A 23,442-nucleotide genomic window follows, 5' to 3' on the forward strand; every position below is an offset into this window, starting at 1 on the left:
GGAACGGTAGTTCACAAACATCAGTGTGAAAATGCAGACTCCTGACCATTTCTGCATCTCTCCCATCCCACCAACCGAAATCAATAGGCCTGAAGCCCAGGAATCTGCGTTTTTAACCAATGTCCCAATTGTTGTACAGGCAGCAGCAGCAAAGCCTCAGACCGCTCTGAAAAACATGCTCCGGGAGAGCAGTTCTCCAAGTGTGGCCCCCAGGCCAGCAGCAGCAGCATCACTTGGGAACTTCTTAGCATTGTTAATTCTTGGTCTCACCCCAGACCTACTGAACCAGAAACTCTGAGGCAAGGCCCAGCAATCTGTGATTGAACGAGACTTACAGGTGATTCTGATGCATATTAATGTCTGTGAACCACTGGCCTAAGAAAAGGCACAATTTCACCTTTCTTTTTTTTTTTGGCCGCACCGTACGGCATGCAGGATCTTAGTTCCCCAACCTAGGATCGAACCCGTGCCCCCTGCAGTGGAAGTGCAGAGTCCTAACCACTGGACCTCCAGGGAAGTCCCTGAAAAGGCACAATTTCAGATCAGAAGGGAAGAGAGTTCTTCCAGTGCCTATGGGCTAGTCCTCAGGCTGCATCCAGCCCACCGACTCCTGCCCTAGCTCGTGCTGAGGGAAAGTGAATGTTGGCACTGCACCAAGGAGTGGGAGAAGGGCCTAGAGACCCATGAAGGAAGACAGGGACCATGGCTGCTTCTCTCTTTATTGGACACTTTGTAGATGTCACACAGGTCTAAAAGTTACACCATTAAATAATTATTTAAAAACCGACCAGGATTAAGGCCCTGGTCCAGAGCTCCAAACCAGAAGCAAGGAACGGGGGTGGTGGGCTGGGAGGTATTCCTCCAACATCCCCCAAACCCAGAAAACGAGGATCCTAAGCTCTTTCACAGGCCAACCCAGGGCACGGGCCCTTGGGTTAACCCTCAGATGCCTCTGGCTGCATCACTATCAGGGTCAGAACCAGCAAGGAGCTGGCAGGAACAGCCAGCCGAGTCCAGACATGGACAAAAGTAACTGGAAGGACAGGAGACGGACAGGTACTGTCCAGCTGTAGATAAGATCACAGAGTGCAGCTACGGCAGGTGGGGGGAGGGGCTGGGGAGCAGTATTGCAGCAATGCAGGAGTGTGGCCCCAGGGGCTTGGCCCAGCCGGCCGGCCGGCAAGGGCTCACACGTTGTGGGTCCTCCTGGTGAGCTGGGGCTCCTCGCCCACTAGCTTGGACTTGAGGTGCTCCTTGTAGGCCAGGATGTCTCCAGGCCACTTGGTGATTGTCTGCTTCTCACAGACCCAGATTTCTTGTGCAACCTAGAAAGCAAATCCTAGACTTAATAATCCTGACCCGTATCCTTCCCATCCCTGCCCAGGAGACTGTCCCCAGGGGATTCTGGGAAGAAAACCCCATAACCCCCCGCGCAGGCCCACAGCCAGCTCAGTTTCGCTATTTAGGTCTGGCCTAACCCAAGGGCACCGTAACCAGCAGGTTTTGGAGCCTTCCAAGCCAGGACCTGCCGTGTCACCCCTATTTCCAGTTCCCTAGCAGGAACGCTTCACTCTCAGCTTCCTTTTCTCCACCCCACCTTCCTGAAAGCTTCAGCGAAATGACCAGCAGCTTTGTCACTGATGACCAACAGTAACCCTCTGTCTAGTCCAGTCTCCCTAGTACGACACTACTTCTAGGCTGAAGAATCCTGGAACCACAGGAGCGGCACCCTGTTCTCTACCCAACTCCCTTGCCCATTTTGGCCAACAATGCCAAGTAGGCTAACAGCCCCAAATAGCTACTGAAGAAGTCAAGTATTTCCACTAAGGCTTTCTAAGTTTCCCAAAGAACCATAAGATCTGGCCCTGTCCACCCTATGTCCTGAGCCCACTTTCCAAATACAGTCAACGTGAATTACGTGCCCTCCACGTGCCATGACGGTGCTCTACCTAACTGCCTCTGAGATGCCCTCTGCTACGCCTCCCACCCAGCCAGGAGCCTCACCTGCTGAATGAGTCTGAAATCATGGCTGACCAGCATCATACCACCCTCGAAGTCATTGATGGCGTCTGCCAGGGCGTCGATGGTCTCGATATCCAGGTGGTTGGTGGGCTCATCCAAGAAGAGCATGTGAGGGTTCTGCCACGCCAGCCAGGCCAGACACACTCGGCACTTCTGCCCATCAGACAGGTTCCGGATCGGGCTCACCTGCGTGCAACCGGCCAGTTATAAAAGCTGGTGTCGCCCTCACCACACATCGCAACTCACCTCTCCCCATGGCTCCTCTGTCGTCACCGTTTCACGGAAAGCGGAGCTCAGCAAGACCCAAGGTCACACTGCAAGACGGTGGCATAGCTGCCTGTCTCTCAAGACCCAAAAGGGATACGTCTGGAAGCCTGAAGCCCTGTCTTGACACAGAATCTTAATAAAGTGGAGCAATCCAGGGGACCCACAGTTGGGATCTGAATCCAGGAAGCTGTGTGCTAGGTTTCAGTTTCCCTTGCCTTTAAGCACTATGGCTCAACCTGCTAGTCAGGGGGACAAGGGCACGCCAGAGACTGGCACGCTATCCTCGCCCCTCCCCCGAGACCTAAGTGCTCCAATGCATAATAACCCAGAGCAGAGGAAAGGCGGACCATCCGGCCATAGCCTCCCAGTTACCTGGGGCTCTTCCCATACCCCCTCCACTGACCTGCTGTTTCCCGGTGAGACCGTATCGCCCAATGATCTTCCTCATTTCTTCCTTCTCCTTGATCTCTGGGTAGCATTTCATCATGTACTCCAAAGGCGAGAGGTCTAAGTCCAGCTGCTCTTGTAAATGCTACAGGAAAAAAGGGACCCACCCAGATGTGGCTGGTGTCCCACTTCCAAAGGAAGCCTGCTGGGTTTCCTGCTGAGTACCTCTCTACCTCTACCTAGGGACCTGTTCAAGACTCCAGAGGCTACTAGGAGCTGACTTGGTCACATGTGTGGTTACCCACACCCTGGGTAACTCCCCGCTCCCCACTCCCCGCCAGGACTATACCTGATGGTAACGCCCTATCTTGACATGAGAGTGTTTTCGGATCATTCCGTCTGTGGGAAGTAGCTAAAAAAAAAAAAAAAAAAAACAGAGTAGAAAGTGGAAAGATAAGCACACAGAAAAGGAACCCAGGTCAGAAGCAGACATAGGCAGAGGGGAACAAACACATGCTCGCACTGAACGAGACTCATACAACTTCCTGAACTGAATCTACGCCACCACCTCACGAACTGCTATTCTGGCCACTCCAAAAATACCTAGGAAGGTACTGAAACAGGTGCTTTCAAGGGAGGCACAGACACACGCCACACCATCTACTGAGTAGCCGCTGGATTACTGTACGGCACACCGACTGTGTAACAAGGGGCTCGGGTACAGGTCCGACATACATTTTCTACAGCAAGAGCGTACTTCTCGATGCACAGGCGTTTCTGTGTTCTAACTGCTCTGAATGAAACCACAGAAAGATGCTGAGAGCATGCATGTGTTCTCCCTCTCACCCATGCTCTCACACACATAGACTCCCCCACTCAGGTTTCTCTGAGAAAACTGCCCCAAACTTCAGCACTACCCAGTGAGACCACACGCCCCAGAGGACGGCTCGCTCAGGCCCTCTAAGAGCAGTGGCCCCTGTCTCCCCTCCCTCTCCCGCAGACGCACCAGCATCCAATCCTGGAAGTCCCACGCCCCAGCGTGGCACCATACCTCTCCAGTTAGCAGCTTCAGAAGAGTTGACTTCCCTGCTCCATTGGGCCCCACCAGAGCCACTCGTGTGTCGAGATCGATCCCAAATTCTAGATTGTTGTAGATGCAAGGCTGAGGTGGGTGTGAGAGAGAAAGGGATACGGGGCTAGGGTGCTGGTCAGTCTGACTGGCAGACTCACCCCGCTGAGTCCCCAGTCACCGCTGGAGGAGGTGGGAGTGAGGAGGGCGGCAGCTCTCACGGCAGACCCCAACCCACTGCCTCCACCCACCAACCCAGCTGAGCAGTATTCCCTCCAAGTACTTGCGGGGGGGCGGGGGGCTTCTACTCTTAAGTCCCTCAATTAGGCGCCCCAGGCTGCCACACCTGAAAATTCCCCAGCGCCGCATGGGTTAACAGGCGTGCTCGGCAAAGAACAGGAGACTCTTCTCAGCAGCTGACACTTACCTTGGAAAATGCACCCCAGTTTCCCAACTACACCTAAGTACTCACCCCATCTTTTGTATACTTGAAGCTGACATTTTGCACCATAATAACGGGGGGAGGGATCTTGCCACATGGTGGGAAATAAAATGACAGTGTCTAGGAAAAAGAGAGGGCATTTATCAAGTCAGGTCCTTTCTTATCCACCTCACTTTAGGCCGCCTAATTCCACTCAGTCAGAACCTACCTTGTCACTCACGACCCTCTCTGTCAGTCCCGATGCCATCATTTTCTGTAGTGTCTTCTCCTTGCTCTGGGCCTGCCGGGCCAGCTTGGCACTGCCATGACCAAACCTAGCGATGTAGTTCTGAAAGAGACCAGAGAGGGGGCCAGGAGTATGGGCAGGCACCAAACAACTCATCTTAACTGCAAGGTAAAAACTGCTGACAGCGTCTTCTCTAGCAGCCCCCAATCCCCACACACCCTCACCCAACTGGCCCGGAGAATGCGAACTCGGCTCTACGATCGCCCTACCTTCATGTGTGCAATCTGATCCTGCTCCCAGTGAAACCTCTTCATCTGATTCTCTTCCAGCTCCAGCCGTGTCTTCACATACTGATCATAATTACCCTGCAGGAAAGTGCACCAGGCGAGACGGGCAGCTTTAGCCTCGGTCCTGGGTTCTCACTCAGGGTTCAGGGGGATGTGAGATGGCATCTCACTTGGCCCTGGTTGTAAGACTGTGCAGTAAGGGGACTTCTCTGCTGGCACAGTGGTTAAGAATCCGCCTGCTAATGCAGGGAACACGGGTTCGAGCCCTGTTTCGGGAAAATCCCACATGTCGCGGAGCAAATAAGCCTGTGTGCCACAACTACTGAGCCTGCGCTCTAGAGCCCACGAGCCACAACTACTGAAGCCCACGCGCCACAACTACTGAAGCTCACACGCCTAGAGCCCGTGCTCTGCAACAAGAGAAGCCTCCGCAACGAGAAGTCCGCGCACCGCAACGAAGAGCGGCCCCTGCTCACTCCAACTAGAGAAAGCCCGCGCGTAGCAACGAAGACCCAATGCAGCCAAAAATAAATAAATAACTTTAAAAAAAGAAAAAAAAAGGATTGTGCAGTAGGGAAAGAGGAAGTTCATTAAAGAAGCATATCCTAATCTAGAACCTGAGGTCTTCTGAATTGTGTGCCTCTCATTCTTAGCTAGCCACAGCAGGGCTCTGGATCAAATCCTCAGGTTGGCCATAAAGACACCAACAGCGTTGGCAATAGCCCTGAAAACCACTGTCAAACAGATATCTAGAGGCTCACAGCCTTCCAAGAGCACCTCTTTCTACTCCCCATCCCTAGAGACTGAAGCCCCCATGCAGACTACAAGAACTTCCTCCAGGTGGGAAGACATCAGACCCATCAGATTTAGGACCTGGCCATCCCTGCACTATGGGCTGCCATGGTTTCTATCTGCAAAAAACTAGACTCAACCTAAACATCCATCGAAAAGGGTCTGACAAACGACTTACACGATAGCCACACAATGAAATACTATGCAGTCACTGGAAAAAATGAGCATGATTTATATATACTCATACGGAAAGCAGTCCAAGACAAATTAAAATTTAAACGCAACCTACAGAAGAGAACGATTAAGATTACAACTGTGATAAGTATACGTGAAATTTTCTACAAATGCTACTTGCAAGTACATGTGAAATTTCTGAAAGACTATGTAAGAAAACTATTAATACTCCCATGGTGAGTACAACCATGAATAAAGAGAACTTCTGGTTTTCATTTTTTGATGTTTTCTGAAACAGAAAAAGTGTAAAGGCAAGGCAGAAAAGTGGGCTGTTGAGATCCTGGCTCCCCTTCTTCATGGAAGGAGAGAAGGAGGGGTACTGTGCTGGCTGCCACTGCAGAAGGCAGAGAGCAGCAAGGCCTGCCTGGGCGCCACGAAAAGTCAACCTCTTTGCATAAGGCAGACATACACCATATGTACACACTGCCAATCCGTGGCCTATGGCCTGAAAGCAATTACTTTGGGTGCAGAACTCCCTGTCCACGTCTTTTTATAGCAACAGGTAGAAAAGGACTGCTGAGTCTGTTTTGTTTTAAAGGAGAACTTCAGGGAACTGGTCAGCACGGAGGCCGCTGTGGAGAAGCTGGGGCCACTCACCGTGTAATACTTCAGTTTCTTGTTGTGCATGTGAATGATGTTGGTACAGACGCCATTCAGAAAGTCCTGGGAGTGGGAGACGAGGACCAAGATGCGCTTAAAACTGCAAAGCCAGAGAACCAGTCAGGGGGGCGCTCAGAATGGTAGATGGTTCACAACAGGTGGGCTGAATGTCAGGCCCAGAAAACCTTCATCCTCTCCCATCCTTACGCCTAGGCATCCTTTAGATTTATTCTCCAATTCCCAGTTCTTAGCACCTAAGCCACCAGTGCACGATTGACCCGTAAGAACACTGATGCCTTCCAAAGTATGGTGAGACAGTCTGAGTTTCCTCAAACTTTTGTTCTAATTTTCCTTTTCTTTTCTCTTGATAGGTAAGAAGTGGATTTATTTAGAGAGAAACACTCCACAGACAAGAGTGTGGGCCATCTCAGAAGGCGAGAGCAGCCTGTTCTAATTTTCAAAAGAATGGAGTGGAGATGGCAGTAACAGTGACGGTAAAATCAAAAGTGTACGCACACAGACACCCATAAACACATCTAAAACCATGGGTGGGAAGAACTGGAATAGGCACAGTAAAAATCACCAGCTCGGCTTTTCAGAGAAGGTGCCAAGTCACTGCAGAGACCGTGGAAAGCCTTATTCCAGAACTGGGGCAGTATTCCAGGTTATCTGGCGCCATAGGACCACTGCTATATGGGCTATTTTTCTCTTTGTCACTGCATCATGACCTTAGATGGGAATCCCCGTTTATATGATATATATAAATACAGTTAAGAGAAAATATTGTCTTTAATAAAAACATTGCATTTTAAATAATGGGAAAAACCAAAAAAAGTAAAACAAACAAACCAATCCACATATTTCAGACTAAACAAAAACAAAAAGGCCTGCCCTAAAGATGCTTACCACCTTCTCAATCTGGCCTTCACTCTGGCCCCACTTCAGTCCACTTCTCACTGCTCTAATATCACTGTGGGTCCTGGACACCCACCTCCCTGGGACTCTGCTCAACTCCCCCTCCAGGACCCGCCCACTTCCACCCCAGCCCCGCCCCCTTACGTCTTTAGCTCTTCTTCCAACCACACACAAGCGTCGAGGTCCAGGTGGTTGGTGGGCTCGTCCAGGAGTAGCATGAAGGGCCGGATGAAGAGGGCTCTGAAGAACAGGAAGGAGACAGAGCCACTGCAGTGTGATGGGTGCTATGCAGGAGGGGACAGCCTGCCTGCTACCTGCAGTTCTGGTCAGGCCTGCACAGGGTCCTGAAATCAACTCTAGGCTCTAGACCTCAGGGGAAAGGTGAGAACTAGGAGAAACCAGAGACGAAGAGTGGGGGTTAAAGGGCAGGAAACAGCTGAAAAGCAGAGGGAAGATGCTGAACTACAAAGTATTCAGGTTAAACTGAACTGGTGGGGTTGCCAGACTCCAGCAAGGAGGCCAAAGAATGTTCTTTTCTGAGGTGGCATCTCAAGACAGGAGAAACAAGGGGAGAGCGCTGGGTCCGCACGCGGTCACACCTCCGCAGCGTTTGTCAGAAAGATTTCTGGACATCCATCTCCAGCATTCTGACTCCAGCACAGACAGAAGAGGCTAGGAAATCGGCAGTTTTAAAAGCTCCCTAGGTGAATCTGAGGCAGCTAATCCTTGCTGGCACGTGAAACCACGGCTCTCATGTTCTAAGGCACACAAGCAGCTTTGCTAAAGCAGTGTATCAAGCCTCACCAATGCACTCGGCAGAGACTGGTGGGGTAAGCAGCCACCTCTTTAACTGGGGACTTTCTGGGGGTTTGGTGGGGGAATGATGATCTACAGATACTCATTTTGGGTCCAGGTCACAAGAGGGTAAGAAGGACAGATATCCTAACAGCTGTCTAACATTTTGTCTTTAAACAGCAAGAATTAGAAGGACTGAAGCACAAACAATGGTGGTAGAGGAGTCAAGAGGAAAGAAAGAAACAGACCTATTTTACCATTCACCTAGGGCTGGTCCCAGATTCCTAAACACTGTGCAGGAAGTCCAACAATGACCACTTCCGTCAGGAAGCTCACTCCTTAGCTCAGGTATACCACCCCCGCCCCTCCACACTGTCAATATTTGGCACTTACTGACCATCAACCCTGCTCTAAACAGTTCCACTGGTTTAGAACCCTGTTCTAAACGCTGAGAGAGATAGGGTGCTACAGAGGGTCGAGGAGGGAGAGACTCACCTAGCGAGGGCAACCCTCATCCTCCAGCCCCCACTGAAGTCTTTTAGCTTCTTGCGTTGCATGGCAGGTGTGAAACCCAGTCCGTGCAAGATCCGTGAGGCTCTCCTCTCCGCCTTGTCGGCGTCCAGCTCCTCCAGCCGCTCATAGAGCTCTAAGAGCTTCTCACACTCCGCTGTGGACAGTGCACGGCCCATGAGGCTCCTGGGCCTTTCCCGGGAAGAAGCCCACCCCCAGGGCCCTGGGTCTGGAGCCCTACCATCCTCGTGAGCCAGCCGTTCAGCCTCCCTCTCCAGCATGGCCCGCTCTGTGTCGACTTCCATCACACACTGCAGGGCCGTCTTGTCACTAGGGGGCATCTCCCGAGTCAGATGGTAGATGTCGATGTGCTCAGGGATGGGCACTTCGCGTTTCCCAATAGCAGACAGCAGCATGGACTTCCCTGGGAGGGGCAGGCAAAGCACAGGAAGAGAAGTGGACGTTCAGCACAGTTCTGCCTGTCGTTCTCCTACATCAGCCCCTCCACTCCACCCAAACCACGACCTCATCACTGTTTGCGTACTTTCCTTCCTTTCATTCATTCAAATCCTATGACTCCCCCATCCCTGCCTGCATCCTCGGGACACCTTTCCTCCAGTCCTTGTCCCAGCCTTCCTCTGTGAAGTCTGTTCATCTACAGCCGCCTCACGCACCGCTGCTCCCGCCCCTCCTACCCACTTCTCCTCCCGCCCCTCCCATCCACTTCTCCTCCGGCACCTACGGGCTACAGCTACTCACGTGGTGCTTATCACATGACTGCTCTGTATTGCTAGTTCCCCTTCCCTGGGCACACCTGGTCTCCCACCCATACTATAAACTCCTTGCTTTGTAATAGCTGTGCTAAGTAAATACTTGCTGAGTGACATATGAGCCAAGGAGAGATACCTCCCACCTCACTTTCCAAGGGCCTCACCAATTCCATTTAAGCCAATGAGGCCATAACGACGGCCTGAGTTTAATTCCAGTTTGGTGTCACTGAGCAGCTCTTGACCGTGAAAGGTGAGGGAGAGGTTGATGATGTGGGCATCAGTACTGTTGGGGTGAGAGGCGAGGACGCCAGTGACAGCTCGAGCAGCAGCTTTCTTCATCTCAAAGTCCTCCAGCTCCTTGGTCAGCAAATCCACTTCTGGGGACAGAAACAAAAGCCGTTTGGGAAGAGGGCTATAAGACAGACTGAGCTCTTACACAAAAAGGCATGTCTTAGAGCATCTGCATGGCTCAGCCAGTAGAGCATCAGACTTTTGATCTGAGGGTCCAGGGTTCAGGCCACTGTCTGGGCATTTGTGGCTTTTGCCCTTCCTTAAGTTACCAAATATTACCATACAAAGATCCAAAGGCTGAAAAAGGCATGCCCTGAAGGACCTGGGCTCAAGATCAGGTTGAGATGACTCAGATGTTTCACAAGCTTTAAACAGGGTGTACATTGCATACAGATCTGCCCTGGTATCCTGCTTCCACGGACATTTTTTACTTCGTAACTTGTCCTTTTAATTCTAACTTTCCTTGTTCTAAGATGATATAATGCATGGTAGGAATGGCTAGAACTCCAAACTGTCCTCCATGAGTATGTGTTAAAGAATTAGTCCCAATGCCCAAAATAAAGCAGATGCTATAGAGGTGCAATGCTCCTACTCCACGACCTAGAGCTTCCAGATGGTGCTTCCAAGACGCTACGCTGCCCAAAAGGGACCAGTATGAGAAAACGCACAGAGGGATCAATGGCAGGCAGAGCCAAGGCTGGGAAAACCAGAAGTTCCAAGTCTGGAGGGTTTCAGAGACGCAAACTGACCATGAGACAAGACACTAGCTGTTCTGCCTTTGTAGCTTTGCAGGCATGACTACATTTTCAGGCTGGGAAGAACTATTAATATATGGCTAACGTTAACTGGCTAACAGCTGTTGAGTTTACTCTGTGCCTGGGACTGTACCACATTATCATTCCCCATCTAATTTGATCCCCATAACCCTTACAGGATAACACTTAGGACCTCCTTTTATAGATGAAGAGGTTAAATAATATAGCCAAGGTCAAAAAGGCTAGTGACAGACCCAGAGTTTGAACCAGGCTTTGTCTGACCCCAAAGCCATGACCTTAACTATCTCACTATACTACCTCTCCATAAAAGACAAGCGCCCACAAAGTATTATTGCAAGTGGGACAGAAATGGGGGTACAGGGAGTCTTGGTAAGCTTCTTCCAAAAGAGAGTAAGGTGATCTATTAACCTTTTCAGGAAGGAGTCAAAAACTACACGAGGATCCGCTACCGTGACAATCTTCTAGCTTTATAGTCTTTGCTACCCTTACCCGTTTCCCCACGGTAACCTTCCAGTAGACACCTGAAATGAGAAAGCCCACGTGCTTGTCCTTAGCAAGAGTAAAGATGGAGTAGAAGGGGGAAGAGAGCTCGGTGCCGTCCTCAGACAGGCAGGCGCGGGGAGAGCGACTCCAGGAGTGTCTCGCTCCGAATTCGCTCCGAATACGCCATCCTGTCGGGAGATGACCACCGCTGGTGCTATACCCACCCTGCTGCTGAACCTGCTCTGCCTGCGAGGAGTCAGAACCGAGGGCAGGGACTGTCCTGCCAGACAGCTGGCAGTCCCTCTGTGTCTACCCAGCGTCCAGTACAGCGTGTTACACGTGGCTGCTTGGCGAGTGCAGGCCTGCCTCACTTCACTGCACTTCGCTTGACTGGGCTTCACAGATATTCCAATTTTTACAAACTGAAGGTCTGTGGAAACCCTACGTCAAGCAAGTCTATCAGCACCATTTTTCCAACAGCATCTGCTCACATCCCGTCTGTGTCACGATTTCAAACTTTTTCATTATTATTGTATCTGTTACAGTGATCTGTGATCTTTGATATTACTACTACGACTCACTGAAGGCTCAGATGATGGCCAACATTTTTCTAGCAATAAGGTGTTTTTAAATTAAGGTACGTACATTGTTCAGTTTTATTTATTTATTTGGCCGCACCACATGGCTTGCAGGATCTTAGTTCCACAACCAGAGACTGAACCTGGACTCTCAGCAGTGAACGCGCAGAGTCCTAACCACTGGACCGCCAGGGCATTCCATAGTGGTTTTTTTTCGTTTGGTTTTTTGCTTTTTATTTTTTTGGCCATGCCGTACAGCATGTGGGATCTTAGCTCCCCAACCAGGGATCAAACCCGTGCTCCTTGCAGTGGAAGCGCGGAGTCTTAACCACTGGACCGCCAGGGAAGTCCCCATACGTTGTTTTTTTTAGACATAATGCTATTGCATACTTACTAAACTACAGTATAGCGTAAACATAACTTTTATATGCACTGGACACCCCCCAAATTCATGTGACTCACTTTACTGATACCACAATATTGATATTTACTTTATTATGGTGGTCTGGAACTGAACCCACAATATCTCCAAGGTATGCCTGTACTTTTCAAATGGAGGACAAATTTTTTGTTTTGACTGATGAGAGGAATTTAAAAAGTCTCTTTTCTACACAGTTGAGTTACCAGGCTTCCCACAGCCCTGCTTTGTGCCAATCTTTGTTCTATGTTCTAGATGTTGAGAAGAAGATGTACAGGGAGAAGTTGATGCTCTAGATCAGGAGTTCGTGAACTTTTTCTTAAAGGGCCAGATGGTAAATATTTTAGGGTTTACAGCCCAAGTGGCAAAAATCAAAACTATTATGTAGGTATACACATTATCATTTGAAACGTAACCACTTAAAAAATGTAAACCATTCTTAGCCTGGGACGGGGGGGTGGCTTAAAAAGAGGCTGGCCAGATTTGGCCAACTGCCTGTTTCTGTAAATAAAGTTTTATTGGGACATAGCTACACCCATTATTTACATATTGTCTACTGGCTGCTTTCCACTACAATGGCGAAGTTGAACAGCTGTATCAGAGACCATATGGACCACAAAGCTACAAATATTTACTATCTGGATCTTTACAGAAAAAGTTTGCCAGTCCTTGGTCTATATCTCTATCTGCTCGGGCAAGAAGATCAAAATTAAGGGAAAGCTATACAGCCAACCCTCTACATCCACAGTTCTGCGTCCACAAATTCAACCAACTGAGGATTAAAAAAAAGAGTTCCAGAAAGTTCCAAAATTTGCCACACACTGGCCGTTATTTCATAGCATTTACAATGTATCAGGTATTACAAGTAATCTAGAGATGTGCTAGGTTACATGCAGCTACTACATACACTGTTCTCTGTAAGGGACTTGAGTTTCTGTGGATTTTGGTATCCTGGGACCAATCACCAGCAGATACCGAGGCACTACTGTATACCATTCTTCCACTTTACAGCATCTATGACCTAAGTCATCTCCTGAGCTTTAAAAGTAAGACTTAGATGGGGCTTCCCTGGTGGCGCAGTGGTTGAGAGTCCGCCTGCCGATGCAGGGGACACGGGTTCGTGCCCCGGTCCGCGGAGCGGCTGGGCCCGTGAGCCATGGCCGCTGGGCCTGCGTGTCCGGAGCCTGTGCTCCTCAACGGGAGAGGCCACAGCAGTGAGAGGCCCGCGTACCACAGAAAAAAAAAAAGTAAGACTTAGACCTCACTGTCCTGGCCTACAGCATCCCACAAAACAGACTCAAAAAGTAAGTGAACAGCACTGAATAAATGCAGAAGGGATTCTGGAATAAACTTCATCAGAGAGAATACTGTAGACTTCACAAGCAGCCCCTTTCTATTCATTCCCCAAACAAGGGGACCAGCTGAACTCTAGTGCCTGTCTTGAAGAGTCTCACTTTCTAAAGAAGGTTGAACTGTCTGCCAGAAGTCGCTTTCTTTGATATTTATCTTAATCTTTCCGTACCTCACTACCTAAAGAAGGCCATGTGGCAATGGTTAACAGGTAAAGGCTGGAGAACAGTGACCTGCAGCATTAAGTAATTCCAAACTCAGAGAAGAGAGAGGACCCAGTCTTGGGAGAGGGAACAGATGACCCATTAATTATGAAAGCAGAAATGACCCTGGGTCCCTGGTAATAAGAAATGTTTTGAGAGAGCTGGAAAGAAAACCAGATTTCATATTTCAGAAGAGTAGCTCCCTGAGGAAGCAGGGTGAAAACCAAAGCTCCCTTATTACTGAGATAGGGATACTATAGCTGGGTTCCCCCTGAGAAATTCTGGTTTCCTAGGGAGAAAGGTGAAGAAGAAATTTGTAATGGGAACCGTGGACAACAGTCTCAGAGTGGGATTCAGTTTTCTCTTTTTCCAATTCATCCAGAAAGTACCTACAGAGCTGATGATAGATACTGCTTGACCATTGTTCCTGAGGACCTAGGGGGAACCCTGTCTACTTTACAGATCACAATTCAGCCTGCTCGGTCACTCCTATCATTCTTAACTTCCCATCCCTCCACCACTCTGGCCAGGAAGAAAACTTCCCCATGGCCTGACTTTACTGCACTAGCTTTCTCTCATAATTCTTATTTTGGAGACAATTCCTACCATTCAACTCTCTGCTCTCAATCATTTTTAACTCTCCCTTTTCTGAATTCCTATCTGTCTGTTGTAACTTGCATTAGTAATTCTCCTATCCTCTTCAAACATTTACCTAGTATCTCTATCTGCAAGGCTGATCAGGCAAAAAAGATGTATTACACAAGACATGGTCTCTGCACTCAAAGTTCAAGCAATTCAGACGAAGAAGCAGAGGCACAACAGAAAAAGGTAACACTGGGACTTCCCTGGCGGTCCAGCGGTTGGGACTCCACGCTATCACCGCAGGGGGTGTGGGTTCCATCCCCTGGTTGCAGAACTAGGATCCTACATACCATGCAGCTCGGCCAAAAAAATAAATAAATAAATAAATAACACTATAGATAGTACAGGGGTATAGTGAATGGCAATATTATTGAGGTCAGGTTTGGTTGGGAAAGACATTACCATCCTGAGCTGGGCCCTGAGAGAAATGTCAAATGTAGCTAGTACAAAAATTGTGGTATTAGAACCTCAGTGTGTAAATGGACAAATGTGGTGACTATTCAAGGGACAACAATAGTCGATGGAGACGACCTGTTGAGAGTGTCTTCAGGGGGCAAGGAAGAAGGCTGGGATAGACTGCCAAGGGCCTGCGATATTCTTTATCACACACTGCTCTGTTTCCCCATCTAGACTGCGAGATATCAGACAGCAGGGCGCGCTTATAGTGCCTCAGTTTCCAGCACAGTGTCTAACACTTGAGCAGTGCTCATAACAGAAAGGCACCTCTCTCCCAGAAAAAACCCACAAAACAACTCATGTGTTTCCGTCTTGTTGGCACAGCCACTACCACTGGGAGGACAAGGGTATTATGTGGTAAGGAGCCTGGCACACTGACCTTCACGTGTAGAAATGGAAATTAAGAAAGGGGCAGGGAACTGACCTTCTTCTCCAAGTCTAGAAGACAGAGCAGCAAGGCTGCACAACCACTCCCATACTTGCTTGCCACTGAGTATGTGAGAACTCTGTGTTCAGTTTCCTTGATCAAGTGCCAACTCTACTGGTTTGGTTCATCATGAAAAGTTTCATGGCACCAGATATACTCTCCAGCGCCCCCAGCATCCGGACTGTGACTCCAGCTGGGGCGTCCTTTCCGTCCGAGCAACCATCCCAGGGACCCACCTCTCCCTCAATTCACCTGTGGTCTCTTGGCCATTGGCCTCCTCGTTTTTCTCCTCTGCCACCTGTGGCTCTGTGACAGCATCTCCGTTTTCTTCATGGCCTTTTCTGGGCCGCTGTCGTGCTTTGGCAGCTTCCTTCTTTTTGGCTGCCTTCTTCTTGGCCAGGTCGGAAGGCATGGTGATGAACCACAAGGGCACGTTACTGTTCTTTCAGGAAGCCTGAAGGAAGGCAAACACCCCCAGGTTCTAAGCTTCCGCAGAATGCCTGGGCCTGGCTCCATCCCTCTCAGGAACTGCCTAGCGAGCCTCTGATCCCAGCTCCGTCCCAGACTAGTCGCTCCCAACTCTGTCAGGATCTCTCAAGCCAATTCTGATCCTCGGCCGCTCTTCTAATCTCAACAGCTCTTCCCTCGGGCTTTGTCCACCAATCCCCACGGACTGCCTCACTCTGGAAATGCTCCTCCTCTCGGGGCCTCCAGTTAGGGCCCGGGTTCGGCCCCTCGGCACAGGTCCCGGTCTCCAGTTTCCCCACAACTTGGCGCTCCACGCTCCAGCCGGCCGCCTCACTTTCCCGGGCTTCCTCCTCCTGTTTGCCTCCGGCCTCCTCCCCGTCGTCCCCCTCCACACCAGCTGGCCGTCGGGTCCAGCTTCTTCCCGGGGAGCCCTCGTGCCCCCCCGCCCCGTGAGTCCCCTCGGGGTCTCCTCACTCGCCAACCCGCGAACCTCCCCAGCCCCCGCCCGTCACCGTCTCTCCCTTGGCCCCTTCTTCTCCCGCGCAGCCGCCTCCATCCCAGCCCGGTCCTTCCTCCCTCTTCTCGTCCCCCCTCCCCCTCACCGGCCAGCACCCTCCCCCCTAGCGCCCCTTCCCCCAACTCACTGGGCCTCGCCGCTCGGCCTCTGTCGCAACAGAGCAGCTCCTTGAGCTCCTCCGCGTGCGGCCGGCTCACTAACCAATCACGGCCTCGCGCGGCTCTCGTCGCGCCGCCGCGTAGACTCCTGGGAAGTGTCGTCCTCCAGCCGTGGCTGCCGAGCCTGAGACCCTCCTCGAGAACTACCGCGGATTCCAGGGGCCTCGCGGGCCGGCGCGACGTCATCAGGATGCGCGAGGCTGGGGAGATTGGAGTCCAAGAGCCTTCTGCGAGCGGCTTGCTGCGGGAACTGGAAACTGCAAATCCCAGCTGGCTCCTCGGATAAGCGGCTGGACCTCCCAGGCTACCCTACCCCGGGAACAGCTGAGGAATTATGCGGAGATACGGGGTTTATAGGGCCGCCCAACCAGCTCAGACAGCAGGGCGAGCGACTACACTTCCCGGCAGGCATCAGGCAGGAATGGGTCGAAACAATGGGGGAACGAAGAGGAGGGAGGAGGAGGAAGCGTGAGCCGGCTGTTGAGAGGGACGGGAAGACGCTCATCACTACGAAGATGATGCGAAGAACAGAATTCCTTCATGAAAGAAAGGTGTCCTCGTTCCATGAAACTGAGGTTTTAGAGGCTGGTCCAGTGTTAACCAAACTTTAGAAGGTGCGGAACGTTGTTCCTGAACCGTGGCTGCTCAGCCTACCCACTCCAGAATTGTTAGGTTTCCATCCAAGCCATGTAAGTTTGATGGGAAGAGCCCTGAAGTAAAAAACAAGATTTCTTTTCTGAATTTAGCTTTATCGTCATTTACCAACGCGATCTTGCCCGTTACTTTTCCTTGCCCGTTAACTTTTCACTGTTTAAAATCCATCACAGACTTCTTATAGCCTACAGTGCAAATACCAAATGTGTAGTCTCTAATACCTCTCCAGGCTTCTGACCAGGCTTCTGACCAGCAGTGCCTCCAGCAGTGACACGGCTGGAGGGAAGCAAAGGAAGATGTTACTCCCTCTGAGCACATCCTCCAAAAGCAGCCCCCCCTGACCCTTTAAAAAAGTGAGCCCAGGGACTTCCCTGGTGGTCCAGTGGGTAAGACTCTGCTCTCCAAATGCAGGGGGCCCAGGTTCGCTTTCTGGTCGGGGAACTAGATCCCACACGCATGCGCAACTAAGACCCTGCGCACCCTAAATAAATAAATTAAAAAAAAAATTTTTTTTTAAAGTGAGCTCGCTCCACGCCCCCCCCCCCCACACATAGACCTAGTTTTCCTCCTCAAAGTTGATGCTCCAGTAGGCTCTACTTACTTGCATTTCAGAAATAAGCCATGCCATTTTACACCACACGCCTTTGAGCATGCCTTTTCCTAGAATACCCTCCATGAATTAAGTGCCTACTCTGTCCGACTCAGAGCTAGATGCTAGAGTTTCAGTGGTGGTAAGTCATTCCCGGACCTCACGGAGCTTACAATTAAGAATGCCAAAAAATTGTCGCTCACCATCTGGTTCTAGAATAATGAAGTCACTAGCCACTGCAGTCACTGACCTTCCACACACCCTGAAAGGAGTTCAGGGCCGAGATCAGGAATGAGGCGCTCTGTGCTCTGGGAAAAACTGGCAGAACAGGCCTTCAGATATTTTCTGGAGAAGATTTTATGAGCCCAATTTCTTGCAACTCCTCATATCTAGAAAAACACTAAAATCATTAACGGAGGCATTTGCTCCCTGTGACTAGCAGTAACCTGCCAAAGTGTGTGATTGATTACAAATAGCCCCCCTTCAGTAAAATCATATATATACTGACGTCCTCCACCTCTTCAGAGCAGTTTCTCAGAGCTATCCGAGAGGCTCCTAGGCTATAGTCCTCATTAGGCCCCAAATAAAACTTAACTCCCAACTCTCATGTTGTGCATTTTTTTTTCAGCCGACAAGATGGAAAATTTTAAAAGGACACAGTTGGTGACATTCAGGTGATAAGTGCCATAGGGGCAAAAGCATTGTTTCAGGTAAAGAGATATACAGACAATAGTCAACTGCCTGCAAAGCCCTTCTTTAGGAAACAAGGAAGTTATATATGATTGTGGATCACATAAAATTGCTTATCCAAGCATCTAGCCTCCTGGGAGGTCTACAACACGCCTGCCTCTCCCAGCCTCATTAAAATGTGTGGTCACAGGCAGGTTTCAGGTTACAGAGACCTAAAATTAATTATACTCTTTCATTTATGCCATCACATTTAATCCCCCCAACAGACGCTAAGGTGGGTATTAATAGCATTTTACAGATTGGAAATACAGGCACGGCGCTGTTAATAAAACAACACTGCTGAGAGGAAACATGGCCAGGCTTGAAGCTCAAATCTTCTGGTTCTGGGACTCCAGCTCTGTAAAGTGACTTGGGACGGCAAGGGCTAACCAGTTCCTTCTCTGACTCCACCTATCACATCCATGATTTCCCATGAACTGACCGTTGCTGGGCAAAGTCTCCTTCAGCACATCAAGAGTGGCCTAGAAAAGTAAGAAGTTCTGCCATTCTCATCCAGGGTTTAGGTCTCTTGCAGGGAACAGACCTGGGCGTGAAGGGAGAAGAAACGGGGAAATAAGAGGGAGAGAGGAAGGAGAAAAGGACTGGCTAAATATGAACAATTTCAGAAGATCAGTGCTGGAAGCAGGAAATGAAGAGTCCAGACTCTTCATTTAAAATATGAAGAAACTGAGACCCAAGGGAGGAAATGTCTCATCCAGAATTACCTAGAAACTTAGTAACTGAGAAAGGTCTAGAACTTTGCTGTTCAATGTGGTAGCCTCTAGCTAGATGTGGCTACAGAACACTTGAAATGTGGCTAGTCTGAACTGAGATATGCTGTGTGAAACAGGCATTGGATTTCAAAGATTGCATGTGGAAAAGAAAAAGAATGAAAAAATCTCAATTTTTTATATTGATTACACGTTGAAGTGTTAACATTTGGGATATATTTAATACTATAAAATATATTATTAAAATTAATTTCACCTGTTTCATTTTGCTTTTTAAAAAACTGTGGCCACATGAAAAGATGCTCAACATCGCTAATCATTAGAGAAATGCAAGTCAAAACTACTATGAGGTATCACCTCACAGCAGTCAGAATGGCCACCATCAAAAAATCTACAAATAAGAAATGCTGGAGAGGTGTGGAGAAAAGGGAACCCTCCTACACTGCTGGTAGGAATGTAAATTGGTGCAGCCACTATGGAAAACAGTATGGAGGGTCCTTAAAAAACTAAAAATAGAACTACCATATGATCCAGCAATCCCACTCCTGGGCACATATCCAGAAAAGATGACAACTCTAATTTGAAAAGATACATGCACCCCAATGTTCATAGCAGCACTATTTACAATAGCCAAGACATGGAAGCAACCTAAGTGTCCATCAACAGATGAATGGATAAAAAAGATGTGGCATATATATATATATATATATATATATATATATATATATATATGAATATTACTCAGCCATAAAAAACGAAGTATTGCCATTTGCAGGATAAAAAAATGGGGTACATATATACAATGGAATACTACTCAGCCATAAAAAAGAATGAAATAATGCCATTTGTAGCAACATGGATGGACCTAGAGATTATCACACTAAGAGAAGTAAGTCAGAAAGACAAATACCATATGGTATCACTTATATGTGGAACCTAAAATATGACACAAATGAACTTATCTATAAAACAGAAACAGATTCACAGACACAGAAAACAGACTTGTGGTCGCCAAGGGGGAGGGTGGGCGGGGGAGGCATGGATTGGGAGTTTAGGATTAGCAGATGCAAACCCGTGTATATATAGACTGAAAAAACAACAAGGTCCTACTGTATAGCACAGGGAACTATATTCAATCTCCTGTGATAAACCCTAATGAAAAGGACTATGAAAAGAATGTGTATATATATATATATATATATATATATATTTAAAACTGAATCACTTTTCTGTACAGCAGAAATTAACACAACACTGTAAATCAACTATACTTCAATAAAATAAATTTTTAAAAAATATTGCCATTTGCAGCAACACGGATACACCTAGAGACTATCATACTAAATGAAGTCAGACAGAGAAAGACAAATATCATATGATATCGGTTATATGTGGAATAACAAAATGATACAAATGAATTTATTTACAAAACAGAAACAGGCTCACAAACATAGAAAACAAATTTATGGTTACCAAAGGGGAAAGGGGTGGGAGGGATAAATTAGGAATTTGGGATACACACCACTGTATATAAAATAGATAAACAACAAGGACCTACTGTAGAGCACAGGGAACTATATTCATTATCTTGTAATAACCTATAATGGGAAAGAGTTTGAAAAAGAATATATCTAAATGAATCACTTTGCTGTACGCCTGAAACTAACACAACATTGTAAATCAACTTCATATACTTCAATTAAATAAATAAATACTTTAAAATGTGGCCACCAGAATATTTAAAATTTACATATGCGGCCCACGTTATATTTCTTTCTTTTTTTAATATTTTTATTTATTTATTTGGCTGCATCAGGTCTTAGCTGTGGCACGCGGGATCTAGTTCCCTCATCAGGGATCAAACCCGGGCCCCCTGCATTGGGAGCTCGGAGTCTTAGCCACTGGACCACCAGGGAAGTCCCTCACACTGTATTTCCATTGGACAATGCTGGTCTGGAACCTGTATCTTTCAACCTCTAGATGAGGGTTTCTACTATGCTTCCCAGAGTCTTCTAACAAGCCATTCATTTACCACCTATTATGTGCCAGTTGCTGAGGGGAGATCAAATTGCTGTCTATCTGAGGATAAGACCAAAACATAGTAAAGGGTAAAGGGGCTGGTGCATTCCATCTCATGTGCCTCCTATATGGGTTCTTGACTCTACCAATCCCAAGGTTCCCTTTTAATAACAAACTTTTCAAGGAACACCCCCCTTCCTGTTTTGAAATAAAGTTCGTATGTCACGTAACTTAACTACACACATAAATTTCAAAAAATTACAGTGCAATGACAACAGCAAGAAGAAAAGGAAATCCTTTATAATAAAAGAATAATGTTATTTCAGTATGCTAGAAAACATCATTAGTCAGACGCTTGTACCTAACGTAGTACCAGCTTGAATGTGACAGTACAAATGCAGACACAACACTATGAATGACATTGCTGTGCATGATACAGTTCTCCAAACTGTTAACAAGTACATTCCTGGACAAAATGAAAGTACAATGTTCCTTCCATTTTCATGATAGTTCCATCCCTTGAAAATTCAGCACGTATTACAACCCTGCAAAATTACTTAATTTTTATATATAAAACACAGGCTCAAGGATTAGATGATTGGAAGCTTTTTTTTTTTTTCACTAACAAGATTGTTCAGTAGGACATATTTGAAAGCTACATAGGACAGGGACTTCCCTGGAGGGTCCAGAGGTTAAGACTCTGGGCTTCCACTGCAGGGAGCGCAGGTTGAATCCCTGGTTGGGGAACTAAGACCCTGCATGCCCCGCGGCGCGGCTGGAAAAACAAAAACAAAAAACAAAGAAAGCTACGTAGGACAGATAATTCTTTCTAGTGTGATACGATCTTGCAATGCATCAGACATCTAGCATTCTTGCTCCTCCCCTCAACCATCTGACAACTTGCTCCCTAGGGATGTGCCGTCCTGGGTGGGAACCCACCATACTTGTTTGAAGGCCCCGTCTGCCTTCCAGCCTCCCTTGACCTGTTTTCCCCTCACTCACCAGGCTTTAGCGGCTTTGGCCTTCCCAGTTCTCTGGGCCAATCTCTTCCTTGTTCAGGGCCTTCTGTGTTCTCTTTGCCTGGAAAACTCCTCTTCACTTTTTGTCTGGGTAATTTACTGAACCTTTGGATCTCAGGATTCCCAAATTCTCAGTCTAATTCTTCCTGTCCTGTTTCTCCACTGGAGTCTACTTTTCTGCAATGGTTCTTATGACAGTTTGTGACTTCCACCTAAATTTATACTTTTTTTGTCAATGTGTCTTTAATGCCTGTCTCCCGCAACTCTCAGCTACCTGAGGGCAGGGACCATGCCCACCTCGTCTACCACTCCTTTACGATGATCTGGAACTTAGTAGGCAAACAAACATTTCTGAAATAACTGAGTGGGTGATGGGGTTCTGGAAGCCCATTGGGAACAGTCGTCCAAGGAGGCAGAAGCGCGCTCACTGAGGGAGAGTAATTTTTTCTAGGGCAGAAGGGAGTTGAGGTTGAAGCTTGCGTCACCTTTGGGTCCGTGCTGGGTTCACTCGCATTAGCGTCTGCGGAGCGCCCGCCTATTGTTGGGGGGCGGGGGGCGGGGGCTGGCGGGACGACCACGTCACCCCACAGCGGCTACGAGGCGCAGAGAGGGGGCGGGACGACCACAGAGAGGGCGGCGGCGGAGCGAGCGGCCGGATGCGGTCACCATAGAGACGGGGACTGACAGCGAGCGGAAGAGGAAGGAACGGGCCAGGCTGTGAGGTGGCAGCGGCTGCAGCGGCGGAGCCGGCGCCTCGGGCCCTGGGGTCTGTTCCCCCTTCCCCGCCCTACCCCTGCAAGGGGCGTCGGGGGCACCGCTCCGGAGGACAGGAGCACGTCCCAGCCCCACGCCTTCACCCCGACTCCCCGGGACCCGGCTGGCCGCGGCCGCCATACCCCGGCCGCTCGTTATCCGCACGCCGCCGCCCCTGGCCCTGCTGCAGGGGACTCCCCCTGTGGGCCTCGCGGTGTCCCTCGTTGTCCTTCGCCCACTGGCGCAGGCAGGGCTTTTGCCCCCGCTGACGGGCCTGAGGACGGAGTCTTTGCCCTCCTCTCCCCGCCGCGACCTCCATTCCCGTCGCCAGAACGAACGGAGTCTCCCTGCCCCTCCTCTACAGCCCCGTGACGCAGCCAGTTTTATTTCTGTTGTGAGACTAGCGGCTAACACTCGCTTTGGGCCTTCTTTCTAGCACTAGAGTTGCTCTTGATGGCTGAGAGGTAGACAGGGGCGCCGGGCCTGACAACGGGCGCACCGGAAGCCAGCCGAGCTTCCGTGTGCCTTCTCAGGATCCCTGCGTTGTCGCTAGCTGCTTCTCTTCTCGGTTTGGTTTGGTTCGGTTTGGGTACCCGGGGCTCTGGTAAAACCAAACACCGAATCGCTCTTACGCGGCCGGGGTTACTGTCAGGTAGCACCAGCCTCTCGGCAGCGGTGATTCAGAGAAGAACGCCCTGCACAGTGGCTCCATCAGCCATTGTGCTCCTCTGAGAGGCTCTTCGTGCCGAGCCACCATATCCTCCGTCCACCTCATTAGGTGGGCGGAACTTCTGTGCGCGGTGCCAGTGGCTCCTGACCACTCCTGACTGCCGGGAGGGGTGGGTACCCTAGCCAGATGTCTCCT

The 23,442-nt window shown here is 49.1% G+C and overlaps 1 protein-coding gene across 1 annotated transcript; it reads right to left on the reverse strand.

Annotated features, from left to right (window-relative positions):
• Positions 1 to 701: 701 nt before the first annotated feature.
• On the reverse strand, positions 702 to 16,094 carry ABCF2 (ATP binding cassette subfamily F member 2). Its single transcript, XM_065883662.1, has 15 exons — positions 16,053 to 16,094; positions 15,193 to 15,394; positions 9,481 to 9,693; positions 8,788 to 8,970; positions 8,532 to 8,703; positions 7,386 to 7,481; positions 6,324 to 6,426; positions 4,683 to 4,778; positions 4,396 to 4,515; positions 4,218 to 4,307; positions 3,728 to 3,838; positions 3,026 to 3,088; positions 2,693 to 2,821; positions 2,005 to 2,208; positions 702 to 1,325 (listed from the first exon to the last, which is right to left on the reverse strand). The coding sequence occupies exons 2-15, from the start codon at positions 15,350 to 15,352 to the stop codon at positions 1,188 to 1,190; spliced, it is 1,878 nt and encodes a 625-aa protein (XP_065739734.1). The 5' UTR covers positions 15,353 to 15,394; positions 16,053 to 16,094; the 3' UTR covers positions 702 to 1,187.
• Between the last annotated feature and the right edge of the window lie 7,348 nt (positions 16,095 to 23,442).

The sequence above is a fragment of the Phocoena phocoena genome, chromosome 9, assembly GCF_963924675.1.
Source record: "Phocoena phocoena chromosome 9, mPhoPho1.1, whole genome shotgun sequence".
NCBI lineage: Eukaryota > Metazoa > Chordata > Mammalia > Artiodactyla > Phocoenidae > Phocoena > Phocoena phocoena.

Coding starts and splice junctions, on each gene's coding strand:
- ABCF2 (XM_065883662.1), bottom strand. CDS start 15,352: ATGCCTTCCGACCTGGCCAAGAAGAAGGCAGCCAAAAAGAAGGAAGCT. Junction 2,822..3,025: donor AGATAGGGCGTTACCATCAG/GTATAGTCCTGG, acceptor TTTTTCCTGTAG/CATTTACAAGAGCAGCTGGA. Junction 1,326..2,004: donor ATTTCAGACTCATTCAGCAG/GTGAGGCTCCTG, acceptor TTTGCTTTCTAG/GTTGCACAAGAAATCTGGGT.